At 47.3% G+C, this 19,887-nt stretch overlaps 2 protein-coding genes across 4 annotated transcripts in view; one reads left to right on the top strand and one right to left on the bottom strand.

Annotated features, from left to right (window-relative positions):
• LOC129695275 (leukemia inhibitory factor receptor-like) overlaps positions 1-15,670 on the top strand; it is a 128,300-nt gene extending 112,630 nt beyond the window's left edge. The window contains 7 exon segments of the mRNA XM_055632070.1: positions 1,244-1,426; positions 4,219-4,320; positions 5,790-5,957; positions 7,467-7,622; positions 8,269-8,362; positions 10,154-10,229; positions 11,145-15,670. Coding sequence (XP_055488045.1) covers positions 1,244-1,426; positions 4,219-4,320; positions 5,790-5,957; positions 7,467-7,622; positions 8,269-8,362; positions 10,154-10,229; positions 11,145-11,807 — 1,442 coding nt within the window. The 3' untranslated portion in view covers positions 11,808-15,670.
• A 957-nt stretch (positions 15,671-16,627) lies between these two features.
• The window catches only part of rictora (RPTOR independent companion of MTOR, complex 2 a), a 128,366-nt gene continuing 125,106 nt past the window's right edge, over positions 16,628-19,887 (bottom strand). For all 3 annotated transcript variants that reach the window (XM_055632066.1, XM_055632068.1, XM_055632069.1), the window contains exon 38: positions 16,628-19,818. In XM_055632066.1, coding sequence (XP_055488041.1) covers positions 19,747-19,818 — 72 coding nt within the window. In that variant the 3' untranslated portion in view covers positions 16,628-19,746. The remainder of the gene's footprint in view (positions 19,819-19,887) is intronic.

Below are 19,887 nucleotides of genomic sequence, written 5' to 3'. Positions count from 1 at the left end.
TGCCCTTAACTACATAATAAATCCCACCCACATAATAACAGGCAGTCTAAAATTTAAAGATAAATGCCATAATTAATGACACAAAACAAGCCAAATGGCCACTACCTTGGTGTTGGTCGGGAAGATGCTTCAATAGAACAATTCTTGCAATAGACAGTTTCCTGTTTCTGTAATGGGTGGCACGGTGGTGCAGCAGTAGAGCTGCTGCCTCACAGTGCCAGAGACCCGGGTTTGACCCTGACCGCGGGTGCTGTCTATACAGAGTTGTAAGTTCTCCCCGTGCTTGTCCCAGATCTGCAATCATTTATTACAATTGCTCTCCACTCTTTTAAACCTCTACTCCAACAGCAGCATTCGTTATCCTGTAACTGTACACTATCGATGGCTTGATTGTAATCGTGTCTGGCATAGCCTTTCCTCTGATTGGATACCATGCAACAAAAAAGCTTTTCACTGTACCTCGGTACACATAACAATAGTAAACTAAACTAAACCCACCCATAGCGGCACGGTGGTGTAGTGGTCGAGCAGGTTCCATCCTGACTATGGCTGCTTGTCTGTACAAACTTTGTACGTTCTCCCCATAACCTGTGTGTGTTTTCTCCCTTTTAAATTTTCCCTAGCGTGTGTAGGGTAGTGTTAATGCGCGGGGATCGCTGGTCGGTGCAGACTCAGTGGGCTGAAGAGCCGGTTTCCGTTCTGTATCTCTAAACTTAAACTAAACTAAAAATGTGGCCTCACCAACCTGTGAAACATAGAAACATAGTAAATAGGTGCAGGAGGAGGCCATTTAGTCCTTCGAGCCAGCACCGTCATTCATTGTGATCATGGCTCATCATCCCCAATCAGTAACCCGTGCCTGCCTTCTCCCCGTATCCCTTGATTCCGCTATCCCCTATAGCTCTATCTAACTCTCTTTTAAATTCATCCAGTGAATTGGCCTCTACTGCCTTCTGTGGCAGAGAATTCCACAAAGTCACAACTCTCTGGGTGAAAAAGTTGTTTTCTCATCTCAGTTTCAAGTGGCCTCCCCTTTATTCTTAGACTGTGGCTCCTGGTTCTGGACTCCCTAAACATTGGGAACATGTTTCCTGCATCTAGCTTGTCCAGTCCTTTTATTATTGTATATGTTTTTATAAGATTCCCTGTTATATAAGTGTAACATAACATCCCAACTTCTATACTCAATGCCCCTACTGATGAAGGCCATTTCTGTGTATATTGACCTCCATTTCCTTTCTAGATGAAAACCTGGGCATTGAGAGATCCACTGGTGTTGGTGATGGAATCAATGTGACTTGGCGAGGTCATCTGGCTGACAACTGTGGCTACACCGTGCAGTGGTGCAGGTTGCTCAGCCTACCCATGTGTAAGGTGGATTGGAGTAAATTTCCTCCAGATACAACCAGTGCTACAATAAAATCAGGTGAGTGTCCATGCTGATCAATAGATCAGTTCACGTGCCCTCTGTTGCTCTCTTCCTCTTGCCCTCTCACAATTTCACAGTACTGTTACAGTTCACAAGCCATAGGAGCAGAATTAGGCCATTTGGCCCATCAATTCTATTCCGCCATTCAATCATGGCTGATCAATCTCTCCCTCTCATTCTCCTGCCATCTTCCCATAACCCCGACACCCTTACTAATCAAGTATCTGTCAATCTCCGCCTTAGAAATGTCCAATGACAGCCTCCACAGCAGTCTGTGGCAGCATAGCAAGAGGCCATGCTAGTTAAAAGAGCTAAGGGCCTGTCGCACTTTCACGACCTAATTCACGACCTCTGCCGAGTTTGCCCTTGACTCGTACTCGCAGCATGGTCGTCACGAGGTCATAGGAGGTTGTAGCTAAGTCGTAGCAGGCCGTGATGCTAGTCATAAGTACTTGTGGCATCAAGTGGGTCGGGGCGTTGTTTCAACATGATGAAAAAGGTCCACGAGTAAAAAAGGTTGTGAATTAGGTCGTGAAAGTGGGACAGGCCTTTTACAGTGCGGAAACAGGCCCTTCGGCCCACCGAGTCCATGTTGATCAGCTATCACTCTGACTACACTGGTTCTATCCTGCACACTGGAGACATTTTACAGAAACCAATTAACCTACATACTTGTACGTCTTTGGAATATTTGAGGAAATGGCAGCACCCGGAGAAAGCCCACGCAGTCACGGGGAGAACGTGCAAACTCCGCCAGACAGTACCTGTAGTCAGGATGGAACCTGGGTCAGTGGAGCAGTAAGGCAGCAGCTCTACGACTGCACCTCTCATACTTTATTAGCCAAGTATGTTTTGCAACATACGAGGAATTTGATTTACCATGCAGTCATACTAATAAAAAGTAACAGAACACACAAAATACATTTTAACATGAACATCCACCACAGTGACTCCTCCACATTCCTCACTGTGATGGAAGGCGAAAAAACAGTTTAATCTCTCCTTTGCTCCTTTGTCCTCCAGCGGTCGGGGGCCTCTAACCTTCCCTTGACGGGACGATGTTACTCCTGTAGCTGGCGGCGAGTCTCCTCATCGGGGCGATCAAGCTCCTGCATCGGGGGCGGGGGGGGGGGAGAGAATCTCAGCCTGTGAGACCCTTATCGCTGGAATTATCAAAGAACCCTCCGCCTCCAGATCCTGAGCACTCACTGTGTTTAAACCTTCATGCCACTCTGGGTTTATTCTGCTAACCACCTTCGTTCTGTGTCTACTCTTCCCTGATTCCTTTTACAGAGGAAACGCTCTGCTCTGTCAATATATTCAATGATTTTTTTCATGCTGCTCTCTGAACTGAACTCTTTGCAGGCCTCTCTTTCGTTTCGAGATCAAGCATGGAAACCAGTTTTTCGGCCCACAAGGTTCACTCCACTCCATCCACTGATCACCCGTTCTCGTTAGTTCTATGCAATCCCACTTTCTCATCCACTCCCTGCACACACCCGGCTCTACCGCTGCGCCACTGTGCCACCATAATGAGAATTATTTATTAAGAATTTATTGTCAATCCCTTCCATGAAAGGGTCACGGTGAATTGGTTGTTCAGCCGCTGCTGTCTTTCTTGTGGTGCGGAGTGATATGGATTATTTGCAGGTAAATAAGAGTTGGATCTGGCATTGTGTTCAGCACAGACATCGTGGGCCGAAGGGCCTTTCCTGCGCTGTACTGTTCTGCAGAAACTAAGAACTGCAGATGCTGGCTTATACCAAAGATAGAGACAAAGAGCTCAGCGGGTCAGGCAGTTTCTCTGGAGAAAAAGAATAGGTGACGTTTCGGATCAGGACCCTACTTTCCAGTCTGAAGAAGGATCCCGACCCAAAACGTCACCCATCCTTTTTCTCCGGGGAACCTGCCTGACCTGCTGAGTTACTCCAGCACCCTGTGTCTATCTTTCTGTACTCATGTTCACAAGTGTAGGTGTAACATTAGGCCATTCGGCCCTTCAAGTCTACACTGCCATTCAAGCATGACTGATCTTTGCCTCCTAATCTAATTTTTCTGCCATCACTACACCCCATGACCCTCGACACCCGACCTAATCATGAGTTTATCTATCTCTGCCTTAAAAATATCTACGAACTTGGCCTCCACAGCCCTCTGTGACAATAAATTCCACAGATGAACTACCCTCTGACTTAAGAAGTTCCTCCTCACCTTTCTAAAAGAGCGCCCTTTAATTCTGAGGCTATGATCTCTGGTCCTAGACTCTCCCACCAGTGAAAACATCCTTTCCACATCCACTCTATGCCTTTCACTATTCTGGAATCATTCTTGTAAACCTCCTCTGGACCCTCTCCAGAGCCAGCACATCCTTCCCCAGATATGGTGCCCAAATGTGCTCACAGTTCTCCAAATGCGGCCTGACCAGAGCCTCAGCATCACATCTCTGCTTTTGTATTCCAGTCCTCTTCCCTTCACAAAACCGTGCTGACTTTGTCCTATTTTATCATCAACTTCTAAGTAATGCGTAACCTCATCCTTTATAATTGACTCCAAAATCTTCCCAACTATCGAAGTCATGCTAACCGGCTAACCACTCTTCTGCTTTGTACAGCGGGGTGATATTTGCAATTTTCCAATCTTCAGGAGCCACTCTTAACTCTCGCGGTTCTTGAAATATCACAACTAATGCCTCCACTATCTCTGAGGCCCGGTCCAATGTTCTACGAGACATTAAAATGGCCTCCACCACCATCACCATCATTGATTCCGTTTGATTCTTTTTCGAACAGATGCCTTCCAAGTTGGGGTGCGCTACAGCCTTGAAGTATTCGAGTGCAGGAGCGATGGAGACCACCTGCTCAAGAAGCTAATCGGGTACACACGTGAACTAGGTAAGTAACCCGCTGGTGTTGGAGGCTTTGAGGCCTACTCTGCCTGTCTAATCATTTGGAGGCATAAGAGTCTGCAGGTACTGCAATTTGGAGCATAACACAAAGTGCTGGAGGAACTCAGCAGGTCACTCAGCATTTGTGGAGGCAGTTGCACAGTTGACGTTTCAGGTCAGGACCCTTCTTCAGACTGATTTTTTAACACTCTAATAATAAATTGGCTGGTTTTATTTAGAGGCAGCATTTTTAATGAGGGAAATATGACAGTGTACATGATGATAGGGTACACCCACAAAAGCTGGAGTAACTCAGTGGGTCTGGAGAAAGGGAATAGGTGACGTTTCGGGGCGAGACCCTTCTTCCGATTGAGAGTCGGGAAAGGGATAATGACGGTGATATAGAGAGACATAGAACAAATAAATTAAAGATATGCAAAAAAGTAACGATGATCATGGAAATGGTCTATTGGTGGCTGGGGGCTAAGGTGAAAACGAGTTACAGACAATGAAACTCACCGGGACGACAGTGAAACTAGTCTGACTAGGGTGGGGGAGGGACAGAGAGAGAGGGGATGAAAGAGCAACTTGAAATTAGAGAAATCAATAATCATACCACTGGGGTGTAAGCCACCCAAGTCAAATATGAAGTGCTGTTCCTCCAATTTGCATTTTGGCCTCACTCAGACTATGGAGTAGGCCCAGGACAGAAAGGTCAGTGGGGGAATATGTGCTTGGCAACATGGAGTTCATATGGGCCCAGGCAGACCGAGCAGATTCAGTGGGCTGTTTCTATGCATTCTGTTCTTAACCGGACAATGTGCTTATGTGTGGCAATAATCTCACCGATCTGTGTCACTGTATCTTGGTATGTGTAATAATAAAGGAACCATAGGTAGACAAAAATGCTGGAGAAACTCAGCGGGTGAGGCAGCATCTATGGAGCGAAGGAATAGGTGACGTCTCGGGTCGAGTCCCTTCTTCTTCATCTGAAGAAAGGTCTCGACCCGAAATGTCACCTATATCTACTGCAATCTTTTGCAGTGGCACAGAAACGAGGCACTTGTTCGGTGTCACTAATGTCAACATAGTTTTGTTGCGATGTAGTGTAGTTTATTATTATCAGGTGTACCGGCGTATGGTGAACAGCTTTCTTGTTGCCTGCTATCCAGTCAGCTAAAAGACTCGATGATTACAATCAGTGTATAGATATAGGATGAAGGGAATAAGGTTTAGCGCAAGGTAAAGTCCGATTAAAGATAGTCCCAGGGTCTCCAATGAGGTAGATGAGAGGTGAAGACCACTCTCCAGTTGATGGGAGGATGGTTCAGTTGCCTGATAACAGCTGGGGACAAACTGTCCCTGAATCTGGTGGTGTGCATTCAGTACCTGTACCTGTACCTGATATCTGTGCATGTGATTAAACTGACCACAGCCCAATCTGAAGCCGTCAGCAATCTTCACTTTTCTCCCCAGCCCCAGCTGAAGGTCCTCAGGTGGAGGTTAACCAAACCAGCGTGGAGTCGGTACAGATCGAGTGGAAAGACATTCCCGTGGAGAAGCAGCGAGGATTCGTTGAAGGATTCAAGATTTATTACAGCACGCTCTACAACGACTCAGCAGCCAGCAAGCCAGTGACCGCAGGTAAATAAATGTACAAGTTGTGATTTACACTTTAGTGATGCAGCGTGGAGACACGGCCCTTCGGCCCACTGGTTCCGTGCCAGCCAGCGAACCTCCTGTACATTAGCACTATCCTACACACTAGGGGCAATTTACAAATTTTCCAAAGCCATTAACCTATAAACCTGAGGTAGATACAAAAAGCTGGAGTAACTCAGTGGGTCAGACAACTTCTCTGGAGAAGGATTAGGTGACGGTTTGGGTCGAGCTTGAAAATGTCACCGATTCCTTTTCTCCAGAGATGCTGACTGACCCGCTGAGTTACTCCAGCTTTTTGTATCTGTCTTCGGTTTAAACTAGCATCTGCAGTTCCTTCCTGCACATTTAACCTACATACCCGCACGTCTTTGGAGTGTGGGAGGAAACCGGAGCATCCGGAGGAAACCCTATGCAGTCACAGAGTGAACGTCCACACTCCGTGGTCAGGATGGAACCCAGGTCTCTGACGCTGTGAGGCAGCAACTCTACCACTGCGCCAACATACTGCCCTATGGGATCTTTGGGAAGTTTCTCCTTCCTATTTGGAGTTGCACCGGCAATTCATCCTCAATTGTTGTGAGTGTCATTTGGTCTTCCCAGTGCCCAGACAGATATTTTAGAAACATAGAAAATATGGCCCTTTGAACCAGCACCGCTATTCAATATGATCATGGCTGATCATGCTAAAATCAGTACCTGGTTCCTGCTTTTACCATATCCCTTGATTCCTTTAGCCCTAAGAGAATCTAACTCTCTATCTTGCTCTCGATTGAGTTTTGAAGTTTTGTAGATTTGAAAAGAAGTCTAAATAGCATTTAGATCCTAACTACAAGTGCTATCGGTGTGGAGTTTGTACGTTCTCCCTGTGACTGCATTGAGTTGGCTCTGGATGCTTCGGTTTCCTCTCACAGTCCAATGACGCACAGATTTATACAGTAGGCTAAATGTTAGGAACTGCAGATGCTGGATGAAATCTAAGACAAAAAGCTGGAGTAACTCAGCGGGTCAGACAGCATCCCTGGAGAAAAGGAATTGGTGACCTTTCGGATCTATGGATGCACCGGTTTAAGGGGTGGCACAGCGGCGCAGTGACCCATGTTCAATCCTGGCGATGGGTGCTATCTGTACAGAGTTTGCATGTTCTCCCTGTGACCCGTGGGGTTTTTCCGGGTGCTTTGATTTCCTCCCACACCCCTACCACAAAGACGTGCGGGATTGTAGTTAATTGGCTTCTGTAAAATTGTAAATCGTCCCTACGGTGTGTCGGATAGTGCTAGTGTACAGGTAATCGATCACTGGTCGGCACATGCAGTGGGACAAAGGGCCTGTTTCGCCGCTGTTTCTGTCGAGGCTAAATCCGTCGACAGCCATTTTGAACAAGCTGACTTTGGGCTGTGTTGTCGTTCACGAGAAGGATTCAACAGCGGTACGGAGAGGAGATAGGGCCCGTCTCCATGTTTCTGACCCCCTGCTCTCTCTCCTCTGCAATAGTGAATCAGCAGGCAAAGATTGTGCTCCGCCCTGACCAGCGGGCATTCAAGATCCTGGGCCTGGAAGCAGGAACCACGTACAACGTTGGAGTGAGAGCCTTTACCAAAGGAGGGGACGGCCCCAGTAACATGGTCACTGTGACCACACCAAACAGCCGTGAGTAACTGGAAAACAGCAGTACCCTGCAAAGGTGTGAGCTCTGTTATAGGGGCCACATGTTTCTCAGTGGTCAAAGGTGCTTTTATTGTTACATTGTCTCCTAATTTGAGGAAGACATTCTTGCTATTCAGGGAGTGCAGCGTAGCACCACCATTCAGTGCTGGAGTAACTCAGCGGGTCAGGCAGCATCTCTGGAGAACATGGACAGGTGACGTTTCACAGAGTGCTGGAGTAACTCAACGGGTAACTCAACGGCAGGCAGCATCTCTTGAGAAAAATAAATGGGTGACGATTTGGCTCGGGACCCTTCGTCAGACACAACCCAAAACGTCTCCTATCCATGTTCTCCACAGATGCTGCCTGACCCGCTGAGTTACTCCAGCACTCTGTGAAACGTCACCTATCCATGTTCTCCACAGATGCTGCCTGACCCACTGAGTTACTCCAGAACTTTGTGACTAACTTCAGTACATACCAGCATTCTGCAGTTCCTTTCTACACGTTCTCACTGGAGTAAAGTTCGATTCCCACAGTGAAGTGCTGCCCATGTTTAAGATGTCTAAACCTTTGCTCGGTTCTCGTTGAGAAGCATTTCCTGCACTGTACATCGTGTTAATATAACTGCTTTCTCCTCTTTCTCCAGCCATTGCCCTGATCCTGGGGATTACCTTGCCTCTGATTGGATTTGTAGTTCTCGGAGTCGTGTTCAGTATCTTCTGCTATCAAAAGCAAGAGTGGTGAGTTCCTTTGTCACACACTCTCTGACAGCTGTGTCTTAATGAAACACTCCTCCGCTTCGTAGTGAAAGATGGATAATGCACAAGTTCTTGGAGCAGAATTAGGCCATTCGACCCATCAAGTCTACTCTAGCCATTCAATCGTAACTGATCTGTCTTTCCCCCTTAACCCCATTCTCCTGTCTTCTCACCATATCTCCTGACACTCGTACTTGAGCCTATAGCACTATCTGAAGATGCTAAAACATGAAGGTACACAAAAAAGCTGGAGAAACTCAGCGGGTGCAGCAGCATCTATGGAGCGAAGGAAATAGGCAACGTTTCGGGCCGAAACGTTGCCTATTTCCTTCGTTCCATAGATGCTGCTGCACCCGCTGAGTTTCTCCAGCTTTTTTGTGTACCTTCGATTTTCCAGCATCTGCAGTTCCTTCTTAAATGCTAAAACACGAGTTCCTCTCCCTTCCCTGAATGTACGGGCATTCATGGTATCGCCTGCTTTCCCACCCTGGGTCTATGTCCTGGGCTGCTTTAGCCTCACTCCATCTGACCCTGCAAAGTATATCAGGCCACTTTTCCCTGACTCTGTGCTCCAGTTGAAACCAGGCTGAGCATGGAAATAAGACCCGTGTTTGAATTCCCCAATTTCAAGTCATACCCCTCTTCCTCATTCTCTTTCCCCTGACCTTCCTGGACTGGTGCCCACACATTCCTCCCATCGTCACCACCACCACCACCCTATCATCCTGCACCTTCCCCACCTCATCTCCCATCCCTGAGTCCATTTCCCTTTTTACCCCTCTTTCCTTGCCACCCTCTCTTCCCTTCTATCCCACCACCCCTTCCTCCCATACCCCTTCCCCTCCCTTTACATTTCACTCCACCTCTTCTCTCCTTATCTGACACCCATTTCTGTCATTTTCATCACTAGACTTTGCCACTTACTGCACCCATCTGCCAATCACCCCCCCCCCCCCCCCCCTTCCAGCTTATATACCAAAGATAGACACAAAGTGATTCATAGTGTCATACAGTGTGGAAACAGGCCCTTCGGCCCAACTTGCCCACACTGACCAACAGCTACACTACGATAGACAGTAAATGCTGGAGTAACTCAGCGGGTCAGGCAGCATCTCTGGAGAGAAGGAATGGACAATGTTTCAGGTCGAGACCCTTCTTCAGCTACACTATACTAGTCCCACCTGCCTGCGTTGAGCCCGTATCCCTCTAAACCTGTCCTATCCTTGTACCTGCTCAAATGCTTCTTAAACGTTGCATAGTCCCTGCCTCAACTACCTCCTCTGGCAGCTCATTTATTACACACACCACCCTTAGTGTGGAGAAATGTACCCCTCATTCCTATTAAATCTACCCCGCCTCACCTTAAAAGTCCTGGAGTAACTCAGGAAGTCAGGCGACATCTCTGGAGATAGAGGGGTGATGTTTCAGGTCAGGACCGTTCTTCAGAGTTGCTGCCTGACCCACTGAGTTACTCCAGCCCTCTGTGGCATTTCCTTTGCCTTCCCCCCACCTCTCTTTCCAACTTATCCCCCCCTCTTCTTTCAGCCTGATGTGTCTGACCCCAAACGTGGTCTGTCCGTTCCCTCCGCAGAGGCTGCCTGACCCGCTGAGTTCCTCCAGCACTCTGCTGCTTGCACAGGGGCCTGTGGGATTGGGAATGAAGGGCACAGCTTTGAAACAGGAGACTGGGCAGAGAGTTGGGTGGGACTCACTGCAAACACGGGTGGTGTGATAGCAACGTCACTGACCGATGCCCCTTGACATCTTTTCCAGGATCAAAGACACGTTTTATCCTGATATCCCTGATCCAACTAACAGCAAAGTTCTACAGAATGGAAGCTTTGATCAGGTATGGTGCTGCACGTCTTGTCTACATGTGTACTCGTACAGATTCGGATATTGAATATGTACAAGCGTGTAAATGTTTATATACAGGCGGGCCGGTGTATATAGGTGTGCATTCCTTTGTGTGCTTGAACATAGAGCAAACAGTACAGCAACAGTACTTGATGCCAGATTAAACTAACCTCGTCTGCCTGCAGGCGATCCCTATCCCTCCATATCCATGTTCCTATCCAAAAGCCTTAAACACCACTATCGTATCTGCCTCCACCACCACCCCTGGCAGCACGTTCCAGGCACCCACCACCCTCTGTGTAAAAAGATCTCCCGCACATCTCTTGCTGGGAACATGGGAAGAATAGGAAAATGAGGTTGGGTCAGATTAGTACATAAATGGTTGCTTAATGGTTGGCATAGACAAAATGGGCTGAAGGGCCTGCTCCTGTGCTGTATCTTTCTATGACAGTGCAGCTGATTGCCTGGTGCTGGGTAGGTCCCAGGCCTCATGTAGTTTTGGTAGGCATGAGTGAGTTCAGCTGCGGGCAGTACTGTGATGACACAGCAATGCCTTTGTGGACAGAGTGAGTGTTTACATTTGGATCAGTTGTTGCCACAGTTTGGGTGAGTACACAAGGGGCAGCTGCCAGTACGACTGCTTTAAATCGTTGAAAACATTAGTGACGCATGGTGCTGGTTTCTGACGGGCATATCTTACAATGCTGTGTACGACAGTGATCGTAACGTCTACTGAAGTGTTCCGACTATCCCACCACGGAGCAGGTAGCCCGGGATGACATGGTACCCGTGGCGGGGGAAGGGGGGGGATCTCCCCCCCGACCTGACTAATTAATTACGATTGCTGGCTAACTGTTGCATCCACAGCCTGGAATCCTCTGATTTCTCTCTCTCTCTCCCTCCCTAGGTGGTCAACTTGTGCAAAACTCTGGAGCCAAAAGATTGCACGCCCAATGAAGTGCAAGTGGTGGAGGACAAACAGCGGAGAGCGGAGGGGAATAAATACATCATCACCAATCAACAGGGCGAGGACAACTCTGACAATGAGCTGCAGGAAGGAGGCGTCATCTCGTACAGGCCGAGCAGCACATCTGTTGAGACGGCGGGCGAGCCAAACCCAGCGTTCGAGGCAGTAGCTCCCCTGGTGCCGTGCGTCTACCCCAGTGAGGTGACGTACACGAGTATCCGAGGCCCTGGGCCCGCTCATCAGGACAGGGCAGGGGCGGTACAGCTGGAGGACGGGATGGAGGTGATCGTCAAGTCAGGATACCAGCCCCAGGTTCACGTAGCCACCAACCCAGTGCTGGACAGGGAGCAGCTGGACCCTGCGCCTCACGTCAACGGCTACCAGCCCCAGATGCACAAGAAGTCGTGGAGCCTCGACTCTGGGAACCTGCCCACGCTGGAGCCAGAGTCTATCGGCAGCCCAACCTCCATCAACTCCCAGGCTTTCCTGCTGCCAGAGATGTTTGGAGAGGAACTGAAGGTCGGTGGCAGCAAAACGTGGTCACTTCCCTTCTTCAACGCCAGAACCTCCTCAAACCCGTACAGCGACGACAATCTCAGCTGAAGTGCGGATGGGGAGAGGGAAGGCATGGAAGTTGAGCAGCCCAGCTCCAAACCCTCATTAATCTTTGCTCCTGCCCTTAACCTTAGCACAGAAAGCCTGCTGGAGGACTACATTTCACTGATTTCATAGCTGCATTCGCCTCCTTCCACACTTCCCAAGGGCTTTAAGTGGATGGAGGAATGATTTGCAAGAAGCATTTCTGACCGAGTCTCCAACCACCAGCACCAGGCCTCAGGAGGATTCCTGTTTGCACCACGGTTTGAGTGACTCTAAACACCTTCTCCATTGTTCCCGTTCAATATTGCTTGCTGCTGTCAGGCTGGGATCATCCTTCTCCAAGACTTCACATTGACTAAATCTAGGCCGAATGCTCAGAGCTCAGGAAAGTGGAGTGACTGATGTTTGCTTTCTGTAGAAGGTGTGAGACTGTCTACGGGAATTGTGACAAGATGGGTTTGTGGCAGCTCTGATCCTTGCATGCAGTGTTGGTCTGCTGCAGTAACTGACTGTGTGAACCTGCAGGAAATGGCAAATGGAACTGAACTGAACATCAAGCCTCCACTTCCCCAGGAAGAGGCAGCTGGACTCCGCACACTCCTGGATGGGAAGTCAAGTCTTTTGTAGCTTAAATATTCAGGTTTACAACTGCTTGTATTTCTGAGAATCTGACAGAATTATCCTGCTGATTGAGCCAATGTGTCGAACCTGTGTCACCTTAACCCTGCTCCGATTCCATTTATCAAAAGCTAAGTGGTCGATATGCCACTGGTGTGAGCGGATGCAGATCATCTATGGCCATTTTAAATATCGTCTGCTTCTGGCGTGCAACCAAGTCTGCGCGTTCTGCACCTGATGTGTCACCTTACAATCAGCTCGTCTGAAGCATGATTATACTTCATCTCCTGCCTTTGCTAGGGGAAAATTCAACCACTTTCAATCCGTTTGGCTACCTCTTTGACTTACCACAAAACCAACGCTGGGAATACCCGATGTAGAAGCTCCGCACATTACCCTGGAGAATAGGGAGTGTGAAATGCTGTGCCAGACTGACGTTTAGGAGTGGGCGTGCATTGCGTAAAATATCAGCAGTTGCAGAGATGACTACACCCGGAGGCAGTACTATTTATCCAGTCCATTCACATCATGGCTACAAGTATTAGATGTTAGCTTGATTGCTCAACCACCTGTAACTCAATGCATTTATATAGTTAGATTTCAATTAAATAATGAGGGCGGGAGGGGAAGAATGTCATTCTATAGTTCCAAGATATTTTAGGAGCAAGTCTGCTTCCAGAATCTAGCTCACCACAGCTGTACTTAGTCTCACTGCCCCATCAGGGCTTGGACAGCCTACCTGTGGCAACCATCTGTGAGGCAAAGGACACATTTACCCACTGAGCTACCGGAATCACATTAGCTTCTTCTCATGTCCATCGTGTTACAAATGTTGACCTCGCTGGTCCTGACATTAGCGGGTATTTAGTATTGAGGATAACGTTGAACCTAATCAGATGAAGCCTTTGCATTCCACCAGAGATTTGCAAATTGGTTCCAAAGTTGGCTTGTGGCAGAAAGCATAGGGCAGTGGTCAGCAGGTGGATGTTGTAGAATTGACAGAGTGGGACGTGATTGAGACAGAAGTGTAGGTGACCTGATAATGAAAAATGCATTAAATCCAAAAGCTACGTTGATAGTGCGGAGGGAGGCAAGTTGCAGTCAGACTAGTCACAGACACAGTGCTGGAGTAAGCCAGTGGGTCAGGCAGCATCGCGATGCATTTATATCTGCTATGTTTCGGCTCCGAACCCTTCTTCAGCCATGGCAGCTGGGCAGAGAAGTGGCAAATGGACTTCAGTCTGGGAAGTATGGCAATGGACAGCAAATAAGATAAATAAATCCATAAATCCTAAGTTTAGGTCACTGCGCATTAAGGATGGTGGAAAGATAAACTACAACAGCCAGAGGGTGAGGGATTTCAGCACCTTGGACTGAGGTATCCAGAACGACTGGTTTATACAGAGCTGTTCTCATGAGTGGACAATTCAAGGACCAGGCACACACCCGATTTTTGTTGTATTCAGGTTCAGTCTAAAGAGCTCATTGTGGACAAATTCTACAGTAATTCCTGATTCCACAAAATAGATAATACACTATTGTGCATACTCCCACATTGGTACATACATGGTGACCAGTCCTCAAAAACTAGATGTTCCTGTCAGTGAGCAGGTTCGTCTCCATTTGTAACGTTAACTTTAAATAAAGTTAGAAACTTACACCAGGACCCTTACTGTTGCTGCAGCAATCATTCAATTGAGTTTAGACACCAAATGCTGGAGTAACTCAGCAGGTCAGGCAGCATCTCTGGAGGAAAGGAATAGGTGACATTTTGGGTCAAAACTGAGTTTTCTATTTACCACCAGTTGATTGGAAGCTACAATTAATCATAGCACGAGTAAGTCTGAATATAAATTATCTTTTAACATGGTCCTCTGGAAGTCAACCCAAAATAGTTTGAGAAAATGTCTAAGCTTCTCCCCATATTGCATAGAAAATTGCCTGAGTCTAACAACCTGGTTCTTTGATTCCCTTCATGTATAAGTTTCTGTTACTGAAGGTTCACGTGTGTCCCACAAAACTGCTGCCCAACTCTTGGTTAAAGTGATTGTCCCCTTAAAATGAGAGTCCTTTGATATTCAATTCCTATTTGGGTCAGGAATAAACATTGACAACACTTGTAAATACCTCTTCCCACATCAGCATTAATCTGATAGATTTAAATCATTAACACAGGCATGTTTTTTTATCCACACCTAGGCATCTCTGGTTAAATTGAAAATTGTTTAAAAATATTAATAACTGAGGAATTTCAATCAAAGGGCTTTACTTTAAGATTACCTGTCGTCACAATATTTTTTTGTTACTGGATGGAAAAATGCTGAAGGATCTGGAAGGGCTAACATTGAAGGAAAAATGGTCCCAATGTTGGGCGAGTCCTGAACCAAGGGCCAGTCTCAGAATAAAGGGGAGGTCATTTAAGACTGAGGTGAGAAAAAACATTTTCAATTAGAGAGTTGTGAATTTGTGGAATTCCCTGTCACAGAGGGCAGTGGAGGCCAAATCACTGGATGGATTTAAGAGTTAGATAGAGCTTGAGGGGCTATTGGAATCAAGGGATATGGGGAGAAGGCAGGCACAGGTTATTGATTGGGGACGATCAGCCATGATCACAATGAATGGCGGTGTTGGCTTGAAGGGCCGAATGGCCTCCTGCACCTATTTTCTATTTAAAACCTAGTGTACGTTGTACATACCCTTGAACCCACTCACCATTGACTAAGATAGGATTGAACTGCTTGTTTAATGATTGAGAATCTTGTTGACCATTTTAAAATGTCAGATTAAATTAGCAGGCAATTGCGCATCTGTTGTTGCCGTTGCATTTTTAAATGTTCCCAGCTGTGTATGTGGGATGAAGATGTAAAACACAGGCCACAGCAATGAGCATCCTGCATAAAGGCAAAACAGGGTTAGTGAATCACTCCTGCTGCCATCACCCTATATCTAGTTATGCCTAAAAGGAGGGAGATTGAGAAATTTTGTGAAGGCACCTTACCACCTAGGTCTTGGACAAACCTTTGTTTAAATCAAGAATTGTGTATTTACAGCTGTGGGTCTAGATCCGTATTCTTGCTTTCATACCTCATCAAGTGGTCAAGGTCTTGGCCACCACAACTATTGACGGGGATGAACCAGTCAGCATTTATGGCACCCTGAATTTATAACACTACAACTGAGGCTTAAATTCAAGTAATATAACATTTTATTCCCAGAATTGTTTTTAAATAAAAGGTTGAATTGTTGCATTATTGACTCTGTATCTGTTCAATATCCTTACATCTCTGGTCCAGGTAACAGATGGCATTGTGAAGATGGTTACACGATCCTTTAAGTACATTTATTTGCAAAGTGGACTAATTCAGTCATCATACTCTGTGATTTGTAACTACTTTGCACGAGTAGTTAGAGAATCATCTCTGCATTATCCACATTAATCAACAAGCATAACGTTCAGCAGGAATTGCTGCTCAAGTCTGAGCTGAACAGATCAGTACATCAGGCCCAGGATTACTTACACGTTTCCAATCGCAGCTGCTTAGTCAAGAGTGCAGCATAGCACCGCTAGTATTAGTTTTACAGAACCAGGCCCTTCAGCCCATCTAGCCCACGCCAACGGGCAATTTACAGAAGCCAATGAACCTCCAAACCGGCACGTCTTTGGAATGTGGGAGGAAACCGGAGCACCCAGAGAAATCCTCTTGGTCACAGGGAGAACGTACAAACTCGGTACACTCAGCACCTGAGGTCAGAATTGAACTTTTTCACCCAGAGAGTTGTGAATCTGGAATTCTCTGCCTTAGAAGGCAGTGGAGGCCAATTCACCGGATGTATTCAAGAGTTAGATTTAGCTCTTAGGGCTAACGGAATCAAGGGATATGGGGAAAAAGCAGGAATGGGGTTCTGATTCTGGATGATCAGCCATGATCACATTGAATGACGGTACTGGCTCGAGGGGCCGAATGGCCTACTCCCGCACCAATTTTCGATGTTTCTAATTAAAGCAGAATACACGACAAACCATTCTGCAACAGAAGTGGACGCACAGATTGGGAACTTCACATTCACAGCCCATGATTACAGACTCAGCTAAATATGACTAACCTCTTTGTGTGATGGAGGCAATCCCACGCAGTTCCTGGGCTTCACACGAGGAGGTATGGGGTGTTTCACATGGGAACAAGATCGACACCGGCTGCCAGAAACTTTGATACATTTGTTTTTATTGTTAATTAACAATGCACCCCTTTGATAAGTTTATGATCAGAGGGTAAATGCCCAGAAACAGACTGTACACACTATACAAAGAAACCACAATGTGGCAACACAAAAACATTACTCTCCAAAGCCACTCTGCTTTATTTAAATTATACACAGCTTTATGAAATATTCTCTTATGGAAAATATATAAATAATTTCTTATTTTAATCAGACTATGTTACAGGTATACATACAAATCAGGTATATGTTCCGTGATCTTTGAACAGCAGAACATTCCAATAATGTAGCAGCTTATCACATAGAAATAAAACCAAACACATTCACAATGATGGCTGCAATGTCCACCTACAATGCGCTCTCTCTCTTTCCCTCGTACTTGGCCATTGACTTCCATTAAATTATTCCTTCCCCTTCAAACAACAAACACGTTTGCTGGATGAAGTAACATCAGACTTGCTATCCAAGCATTGATTCGTTTCAATCTCACTCCCAAGTGTGTGGAGATGGAAAGAGTGACGCACCACGAGAAACACAGAGCAGGGGGATTCAGACCGAGCAGGAGGAACAAATGTACACAGAGACCACAAGACGGGAGGGGAGAGGGGGTTCCTGCAGAAAATGGCAATGATAAAGTCGTAAAGTTAATAGTGAATTGCTGACATCTCTTGAAAGCATTGACGGTGATGGTCACCGCCATTTCAACTGGCCAACTTGATTAGTGTTCGTTACAGTGCACCGCCCATTGCAGGGCAGACTGCTGTGGGGACAATCAGGCGGAACGGTACCTGTGAGCTGGGGAGAGATGGAGGAGCCTCCAACACCGTGTGTTTATGTTACAGCAATTCCATCAGCAGCTTCTTCCTACATCCTGGATCCTGGGCAGAATGGATCAGGTCAATGAAGTATAGCACCTTATTCTAGACCCATCCCTTGGGAGTCACCATGCTCTCTGGGGGTGACATCTCAGCTGCTCTCTGCAATCCACCCACTCAAGATCAAGGCACACAACCCAGAGATTTCCAGCTTCCAACTAGCAACACCAGAAATAGATAGTCACAAAGTGCTGGAGTAACTCAGCTGGTCAGGCAGCATCTATGGGGAAACGAGGATAGATAGGTGATGTTCCGGGTCAGAGCCCTTCTTCACACAGCTCTGAATCCCGTGACGAATGGTCGCAACCTGAAACGTCACCCATCCTTTTCATCCAGAGATGCTGCCTGACCCGCTGAGTTACTCCAGCACTTTGTGTCTTATCTTTGGTATAAAGCAGCATCTGCAGTTCTTTGCTTCTGCCGACACCGGAACTCTGATCCGCTTGCAATTCTCCCTTCCCACCCTCTCCAGGTGAGTGCCAAGAAGAAGAATTATCATTCAGATAATGGAGAAGAACGTGTCCAGCTGCCAAACACTCCTCTGTTCCAAATTCACTGCTGATCAGAAAAACACAAAGTGCTGGAGGAACTCAGTGGGCGGGCAGCATCTGTGAAGGAAAATGGACAGTTTCCAATCTGAAGGACCACGACCGGAAAACACTGCCTGTCCATTTCCCTCCACAGACGCTACCTGACCCGCTGAGCTCCTCCAGCACTTTGTATTTTGCTGAAGATTCCAGCATCTGCTGGTCAGATTTAATTTCGTAAAAAAATCGCCGACCAGTGCTGTGAAAGGATCTTCAATCTTAATTCAAAATTAAATTCTGCACACGCACACACCATCGAGCTGCAGTAATGGGTGAGCTGAGAGCCTCCAGCAACTCAGCATCCTATCGACACTGATCATGTTTCTGTCTGGTGTCCAGAGCCCACTCGCACCTCTTGCCTGAGGCACACTGTTCAACAATAATCTGCTCAAGACCTCACTATAACAACCTCCTCAAAGTTGTGCAATGGGGCTCAGCACCGAACAGTATATGGATCGCTACCACACATCTCAAAGCCAGGACACAACGAGAAACGGCAGCCAGACTTGCCTCTTCATCTGGACGCTCAGCTATTTTGGAAGCCAAAATATTCGATGTCATTTTCTTTCACATGGTGCCTCCCAGTTTTCACATCACCACTGGGGGGTCGTTACAACCCCCCTGGCCAGAACCCACCCACACTGTGGAATTGCCACCCACGTTGGCTGAAATGCCCAGTGCACAAAGCTGCCTGACGGGTTGGGGAGTGGGCAGGCAGTGATGGAGAGCAGCCGGTGGTGGAGATACCAGGGATCAGTGTCCTATGTATCCTAGTTGCTGGAGTTCCAAACATCCTCTGAACTGCTGGGTGGAGAGTTTCCTATGTACCCAGGGGATGGGTAGCTACGTGACTGGGGGTGGGGGTTCCCTATGTATAATGGTTGTGGGAGAGGAGGTGGGGGTGTTCATAGTCTGGGGAGGGGCAGCTACCACCCACTCCTCTAAAGCAGCAGTGGTGGACAGGCCATGTGTGGAACACAGGGGCCCTTCTGAAGAAGGGTCTCGACCCGAAACGTCACCTACTCCTCTACGACCTGCCCCGCTGAGATACTCCAGCTTTTTGCGTCAATCTACAGGGAGATTTGGTAGTTCCAGGGTGAAAGTGCCCCCCCCCCCCAGAGAGCCCTTGACAATAGAACGGTTGGTCATCTGGATAGAGGCAGGGTGAGGGGCAAGTTATGCCCCAACTACTTGGGCCCACGGCTACAGTCCGCCATGAAAGGTCCCCAGCAGCGCCAGTCTCCACCAGAATATTTCAAACATTATTGCAACAAACTGTAGTCGTTTCTCCTTGTGGTGCCCATCAGACAGTAACACAGACTTGAAACAACCCAGGGCAGTTGCGGTGGAGTGGAAGGGTTTGCGATGGGTGGGTGTTGTCTGTACAATGGTGTTGAGCAGATCCATCCAGTAAGCCAGACCAGCGAGAACCGAGGGCTGCGTCCCAATTGTCTTCATACCGCCAGTAGTGTTAAGAATACCTTCGCGTTCAGGACAGAGGGAAGGGCAATAAATAAGGAGCCAGGCTCTGGACCAGAATCGAGTGCGGAGTCGACGCAAGTGGCAGGTGTGTTGGTGTCAGCAAATGGGGGCTGAAGTTGGCCGTGGATCTGGCAATGTGGAAATGTTTCCGTTTGGGCTTGGTCAGGACTCGAGCATCAGTTCAACGTCCACGGGCTTCGGTAATACAAGGGTAGTGTCCGCTTCCTCGTATAGCTGTCAGAGAGGAGAGACAAGGTCAGAGAAGATACAGCGAGATCTACTAAACAGCCTAAGTGAGAGACA

Source organism: Leucoraja erinacea, chromosome 3 (assembly GCF_028641065.1).
Source record: "Leucoraja erinacea ecotype New England chromosome 3, Leri_hhj_1, whole genome shotgun sequence".
NCBI classification, from domain to species: domain Eukaryota; kingdom Metazoa; phylum Chordata; class Chondrichthyes; order Rajiformes; family Rajidae; genus Leucoraja; species Leucoraja erinaceus.
This window is presented reverse-complemented; position numbering and strand designations above follow the sequence as displayed.